The 7,806-nt window shown below is 40.5% G+C and overlaps 1 protein-coding gene across 5 annotated transcripts in view; it reads right to left on the minus strand.

Annotated features, from left to right (window-relative positions):
* Window positions 1-5,884: 5,884 nt before the first annotated feature.
* Window positions 5,885-7,806, minus strand: part of dsg2.1 (desmoglein 2, tandem duplicate 1) — a 28,598-nt gene continuing 26,676 nt past the window's right edge. For 4 of the 5 annotated variants that reach the window (XM_046050558.1, XM_046050560.1, XM_046050557.1 and 1 more), the window contains one exon: window positions 5,885-7,806. This exon is cut by the window's right edge and continues 1 nt beyond it. In XM_046050558.1, the coding sequence (XP_045906514.1) occupies window positions 6,984-7,806 (823 nt within the window). In that variant the 3' untranslated portion in view covers window positions 5,885-6,983. The other variant, XM_046050561.1, reaches the window with a different exon arrangement.

A 7,806-nucleotide genomic window follows, 5' to 3' on the forward strand; every position in this document is an offset into this window, starting at 1 on the left:
TCATACCTTCAAGGTCGCTGGGCTTTAATCTTGCTGCAGAGCTACAGTCTCTATTCATTCAACTTTCACTGTACATTTTCAGCTAAACTAACGCTTATTGTTGACCCTTTTCTCTCTCTCTCTCGCCTGCCATTCACCAATCTTGTGCAGAGTTTTGCCGACAACTGTATGCACATCACAGTTCCTCGTGGGTCTATTTCAAGTAGCCGGCTATTTAAAGAGCGATATAATATTATTTGAGTCTGCAAGGTGGGGACAACTCGGCACAACACCAGTGAAGCTGGGGCTCAGTCTAATCAGGCTCCGCCCATCGAAGCATCAAATCTTCGACTATTTGGGGTCAGCCTTACTTAATTGTCGTTTTTTTATATGGATTATGCAGACCAGTGTTATATTGTTTTATGCTGAAACTTTTTTTTTGCTGTATGTTTCTATGGGAAAGAAAGGAAAAAAGAATAAAGCATAATAAACATACTTGAACTACTAAGAAAAAAATATATATATAAAAATATAGATGGTTGTTTTAACTCACAGTTTCAAGTTCAAACAATAAATTATCATTAATTAAGCAACTTGTATAATGTAACATCATGAGGCGAAACAAAGGTTTTCTTAAAGTTTAGTTTACTCACATTTTTAAGATAGCAATTATACTTAAAGGTTCAGTGTGTAATATATCTAAGGATCTATTGACAGAAAAACTATTATGTTTTTATTACTTTAGAATGAGCCATTTATATCTCCATAACCGCAGGCACCCCCTTCCATGGACGTCGCCACATTGCATCGTCATGTTTCTACAGTAGCTGAAAATGGACATGATGGTCAGAATTTGGCATCATCAGCAAACATTTTAAAAAACAGGTTTAAAAAGGAAGAACAACATGAAAGCATGGATCCATCCTGGCTTGTGTGAATGGTTCAGACTGGTGGTGGTGGTGTAAGGGTGGTGGTGTAATAATGGTGTGGGGGATATTTTTCTTTCCACACTTTGGGTCCTTAGTACCAACTGATTATCGTTCAAACGCGACAGCCTACCTGAGTATTCTTGCTGACCATATCCATATCTTTATGACCACAGTGTACCCATGTTCTGATGGCTACTTCCAGCAGGATAATGCACCATGTCACAAAGCTCAAATCATCTCAAACTGGTTTCTTGAACATGACAATGAGTTGCACTCCAATGGCCTCCACAGACGCCAGATCTCAATCCAATAGGAGGACCTTTGGGATGTGGTGGAACGGAAGATTTGCATCTTGAATGTGCAGCTGACAAATCTGCAGCAAGTGCGTGTTGCCATCATGTCCAGATGGACCAAAGTCTCTGAGGAATGTTTCCAACACCATGTTGAAAGAATGCCATGAAGAATTAAGGCAGCCTTTTAAAGGGGGTCCAACAAGGTATATGATGGTAAAAACTAATTTCTCATAACCAACATGTCATCTTTGTAATGGTTACATGCAGCAAAAATAAATCCGAATAATGAAGTTGGGTTTGTTTTAACAAAGTTTGACATATTTTATTAGATTTTTTTACTACAGGCTGTAAGTGTCAGCCCTGCATTGTGGTGTTTCAATAATCATATGTGGTGTTTTTGGTTTAGAATAAGATGGATTACCATTATATTTGGGCTGAAGCTGCTGGTGAGGTAATACAGTGCCAGAAAGAACTGAGGGGGAAAGAATTTCTGTGGAACTATGTAATTAAAAGATGATTTTCTTTGACCTTGACAGTAAAATACACCAGTAAAAGAGTGTGTCTGTGTTTGTTTGTGTGTGTGTGTTGTACTACAGTAGTTGACACAAAAACAGACCGGCAGGGCGTGGTGTTACTGCAGGCATGTCCGTGAGTCATAGTTCTGTCTGAGGTGTGCTGTGTTGTGGTTTTTATTGTGGTGTTTACGATGTGTCAGTGAGTGTCTGTTGGTGCCGTAAGCAGTTTGGGACATGCACCTTCAAAGATATTTGGCTGGATAATTCATACATGGCGCCTGGGCATAATGAAAAAAAAAACTTGGATCAACCTGTAAAAAATGTAAGCAATCAATCACATGAAATATTTGACGTTGACTCAGTGTAAATAATGTCAAAAAAATGGTTAGTGGTTAACCATTTTTTTGAAGGTTGGAGCAAACTAATTGTTTGAGGTTGTCTCAAATGAAAAACAGTAATTATTTGAAATGTGCAGTTAATCAAATTACATTTTAAAAATACATTTTGATCAATGTCTTTTCAGAACACTTTCCTTTAGAACACATTTATATTTAGTGTTCCATAAATTGATAACATGGAACATGATATATCTGTTTCAAATGTATAAAGATGAACAGTCTCCTTCAGCTGAACACATATTTATTTAATTAAATTGTAAATATACATTACAGTGAAGATAACCGGAGTAGATGAGCTGAGATGGTGATGTCATCAAGACTGCTTCTGTGCCAATTGACCCTTCGCAAAGCCACGCTCCGAATACGCAGCTGGCCAATCACAGTGCAGTATAAGACTCTCTCTAACTGAAGTCCGACACTTTCATGGCTGCTCTCCATTGACGTTACAGCTTTGCAGGAACAGTGTTAATCCTTAATATCGATGTCTCAATTGTCAGGTGATGCTGTGGTTCACTTTTACTGTGTGATTGGTAGGCTTTAGCTTCTGTCTTTATTTATTTCACGCCAGTTTGACAGCTTGAATTCAACCATCAAATGTATAATGCAAACCTTTCTGTCTTCTTTCTGAGATTACTTTATTCATTTTTCAAAAAAATAGACAATATTTCTCCAAGGAGTGCAGTTATAGACAGTGGCAGCACTGTCACTGCGACAAAGCTGTCTGACCTGTCAGATTTAGCAACAGTAACTAAGGGGGGTGTGGCTTAGCGAATGGTCAATTGCAGAATGACGGACTGCGTCCTCCTGTCCTCAGGAGGTGTAATTCTGAGTCAAACTTGAAGAATTGGGGTGGGTAGTCCAAACTACCAAACATAGAAGTCTGAACTTGGCATACTTATAAGATATAAGAAGATATAAGAAGACATATTAAGAAAGGCCTTGTCTGACAGATTTGAAGCCTCCACCTGGCATTTTGGCCATTGCCATCTTGGTTTTTAGAAGTGACCATATTTGGACAAGAGGGTGGAGCTAGTTAAGGAAACTCGTTGCTACGCCTGAAAGGTTGCCATGGTAGCGACTTGTTAATCACAAAATAGCCCTAAAGTATACTGTGCTTTCTGCCTGCCCCACGTTCATATTCACGCACCTGTTTTGAACTACACTTTTGTTGCTCTTTAAAAAGGGTTTTTTAAAAAGGGGATTTTAAAGAGTCACAACAGTGTTGCACATTACACAACACTTCTCACAGGTTAGAGAGCAAAAACTGAGGATTCATTTTTATTTTGAAGATATAAAAACATATTCTATAATGGTACCAGCTCAATCAAATTTATATATGGAACTTCCCCACAATTGAATTAAAAGAGCACTCCACGGATTCCTTATTACAGTCCTATAACAATGTTTGGACACATGATGGACAATTTTAAAAGACAAAGGAACCAATCGTAGAACAGATTTGTTCTCAAGTGGCAGACAAACAGACTGCAACAAGGCCACTTCAAAGCATGAATCACATCTTAGTCATTTAGAAATGTCTGCAGAAGTATCTCACAATACTGGTTGGTGAAAGTAGCTTATAGTTATGGCTGGATGGATGGATGTTATTAACATCTGTATACCTGTTTTAATAGAGTACGGAGCCTAGTCCCATGTGTAGTTTACTAAGCACATGTGCAAAATTGTATATTCAGAGTTGTGACTTCTCAGTGAATTTCGGAGATTTCTCACAAATGGATGACTTGGAGAATATTCAATTTTTGTCTTGTAAATTTGTGATTTTATTCTTGTAAATTTACCACTTTAATCTCAAAGAATAGCTAAGATTTTTCTCGTAACTTTATTATTTTTTTCTCATAATACTACCCCCTCCCACAGATCTTTAATTTGTATATTTTACCTACGATGGCCCTAATACGCTATCGTACGTACAGGTCATGTACAGTCTGCTGTCTAAATGTTAAGTGTAAAGTGGCCTCTAGGCTTTTGTGGTAAATAAACAACGTGTTGAGATCATTTGGATGCAATGTGATTGTTTTATTGAGATACAGTACAAAACACTCCATACAATAAAAAGCAAATTTGACACAACATGACACATACTGTATGTGGTGGTGAATATGTTCTACCAAACATTTGTGCCAGTGAAATTTTACTGTTCCCTTTCTTGAAGATGGATTTGAATTGTGCTGCTTTAACAGCCCAATGATTACACTTTTTTTTAAAAGCAACAGAAGAATCATTCTGCTGTTGTCAGTTGGCTGTAACCATGAATCAACTGAACAAGAACACACCTCTTTAATGACTGGGGAGACAAAAACAATCAGTCTCTTTCAGCCCTGATGACTATGAGGGTGGAGTGATTCTATTCAGTGCTGAGAATGAAATCCGGTTCTACCTGAAACAGCCAACCTAAAGCATCAGCACTCACATGCACTCACTCACACCCTGTACCCTGAGGGACAGTCTCAACAGAAACACACACTGAGCATCATGCTAATGTTATGTAGTCATGTGTTTTCTAATTTTATGTCCTTCCCACAAGATCATTCAAATTTCATCACATCTCACCAAAGTAGAAAGAAATAACCACATCATCTGGGTCATCATCATGAATAATTTTATGGGTCACACTAATCCCATCTGTCAGGTTAATCACCATTGTCATTGGTTGTATGGTTGCTTCATTTGGCCTATATTTAATTTATTGTAAGCGTAAATGCTCTTTTTCAAAAACCCCCAACAAGAAACTTACACAGCTGAACACACTCACTCCTGGGAGGTGTTCAATACAGCCTCAGACTAACTAAAGTTAAGTCCTGCAGGACTGTCTAGTAGTCCCAGGTGTAGTTTACTGTCTCATCTACTACAGCATTGGATAGGATGAAATTAGTTCGGACACTACAGCTGATCAATAAAAAACACTTCTCCAGTAAAGCTATTAGCCATAAGTCCAGGTAAACATTGAAACAGGTGGTGATGACCACTTTTCCATATTCAAAATTAGGGTTGACATTAGAATTTAGTGGCTTCCAGGTCTTGGCATCTCACCCCCCTGCCAAATGCAGGTAGAATTTGGCAGCTTCAAGTCATCAGTCGAGAAGACCCCGAGTGGACTTGTTTTTTTAGCTGCATCCTTGTATACAGAGCAAGGCAGGAGCAACAGCATGGCAGGTTGTAAACTTTACAAACCATGTCTCAAACTACCAAACTAAGTGTGATGGAAGCAACGTGAGGCATCAGACTGTTGGCTGCTCTGAAGCTCTGCTCCTGTGATGACTGCCCTGGTCCCTTTTCATTAGAGATGAAGTTTCTTATATTATTTAAGTATTTAGTGGGAATCCTGATGTAGAGTGATGTCACACAATTTAGAAAGAGGACTGATCTCGATAACATTAACTTTAATTTTTTAATTTTCATTGTCAAATGTAAGCGCTGTGAGATAACTGTTGTTGTGATTTGGCGCTATATAAATAAAATTGAATTGAAATTGAATTGAATTAAGGAACCCAATTTCTTTATGAATGGGTTGCTCTACATTCACTTTACAGAGAGAGGGACAGTAATAACCAGGTATTTTTACTATCAAGTCCAAGAACATTTATATTCAGCTACAGCAAGAGGTTAAAGTGCAATCGTGACTAACTAGCGAGTGTCCTGTGTTCCTTGATGAAACGGAGGATGTCAGCTCATCAGTGACGACAGCTACTGTAGGTGACAAATAAAACTACCTAATCTGCTGCCAAAATGACTTACCAAATCTACCAATATGTCTTTAGGTATTTAAGTATCTTTTTATTGGTGCAAAACAACAGACGGCATATAGCTTATATATGGGAGATAATACAAGGCACTATAACAAGAAATAACAAAAAACATAACATGAGGATGTACTCATTGTTTACTCAACATGATGAGCTATTCTAATTTCAACATTAGAACCCCCAGTGGGTAAAATGTACCTGTGAATGTTTTCCATTCCCTTAGTCTTTGGCTTTTCCTTAAAGTGTGTATTGTTAAAAATTGTCAAGATGAAGCCAGATTTAAACGCAAGCAGAGCATTCAGCTGTTTGTGGGAAATGCACAGCAAAGGTCCTGAATGTTTGCATAAAATGTGTTTGGGGACACATGTAGCAGAAATAATCAATGCATTCTAATTGTTTTATTTTTCATTTTACCCATTTTGGTTTAGGTATACGGTTACCCCTGGTGGTTGTAGTGTTAAATAATTGTATGTACAGTGTGTGTAGCATGAAGGGGCTACAACTTTAATTTCATTGTGGAGCTCTGTGTAGTACAGATAAATGTGCTTGTGTAACGGCAGAGAGAGGTGAAGAAGGAGAAGGCAAATGTAAGAAAAAATTATTAGTATTTGTATGTAAGATACTTCAACAAAAAAGTTGGGGAAGGGAGGTGTCCGGAGATAGCTTTGCTGCAATGGCTTTATGCCCAAGCCAAGTTCATAGCAGTAGAGATGTAGGGCAGGGTGAAGTCATTAGATAGGCCACCTGGAATAGTTTTAGCTTGGGAGGGTCAGCTACAGTCTTTATTATTCCATTTATTTACATTAAATTTCTTTATTGTCCCCCTTCCTTGTGGAGAGTATTGACCACGTACTATAATATTGGTTGTGTTTGGAGTTGCCCGCAGACCTTTGGAAGGCGCTGTTTGAGGGAGGCTGCTCATTTGGTATTGACAGACTTGATTTGGAGAATTGTATTGTCCAATTTGTCGACCCTGCCCCCTTTCCATTAAATGTCTTGCATTAGTTGAGTCCCAAGAGCATCCCATCATCACCACGGCCAGGCCAGAGGAACACGCTTATTGGCATTACTGAAAAGGTCATCTGCTGTTCTGACGGTCTCTCATTCAATTAATGTATGTTGTCTCCTGCACCTTATGGTAGGTGGGGGTTGAGCTCACTGTGGTGGTGGAGTAACCCTCCATGCTGCTCTGAAATCCAGTGGATGTGCTGCCCTTGCTGGAGAGGACTCTTTGAGATCCGGAGACGTCACTCTTCTGGGACTGACCTCCTGCCTCTTGGACCAGATGCCCTCCGCTGCTTGTTGTCTCTCCGACCACCAGGACTCTGTGAGATCCTGAAAGCCCTGCTGGCTGTAGAGTGCCCCCCTGCACGAGGCAGGTCTGGCTCCCCTTCAGCACTTTCATTGACCCTGCAGGGACCTTGCCCTCCACGACCATCATGGTCTGGGAGCCAGAGAGGTTGCCAGTGTAGATCAGGTTGGCACCACCCCCCTGGACGCTGCCGCTCTCCACCAGCACCATGCCGGGGCCCCGGGCTTGTGCGCTGGACATCACTGTCTGCCCCTGAACGACCATGCCTTGGGAAGATCCAGTCTGGGTGCCATTAACCAGTACCATGCCCTGCAAGTTGGTGGATGGTGCCTCGGCCAGCAGCATGGTGTTCTGAATCTGTGGCTGGACTACGTACTGCATCGACTGCATAACAGGAGCGGTGGTGTAGTAGACAGGCTGCTGCTGCTGTAGCAGGAGCATCTGGCCATGATTTGCCATCCCTTGGTTCACCTTCACCGTGGTCATCCCTTCCCTCACCGCGGCCTTGCTTTCCTTCACCATCTCAGTACGCTCAGATGTCTCCCTGACTACAGTCTGCCCTGTTTCGGCAATAGTCGGCTGCAGCTTGGGGGGTGGGGGCAGCTGTTGGGCAGTC

Source organism: Micropterus dolomieu, linkage group LG05 (assembly GCF_021292245.1).
Source record: "Micropterus dolomieu isolate WLL.071019.BEF.003 ecotype Adirondacks linkage group LG05, ASM2129224v1, whole genome shotgun sequence".
NCBI classification, from domain to species: domain Eukaryota; kingdom Metazoa; phylum Chordata; class Actinopteri; order Centrarchiformes; family Centrarchidae; genus Micropterus; species Micropterus dolomieu.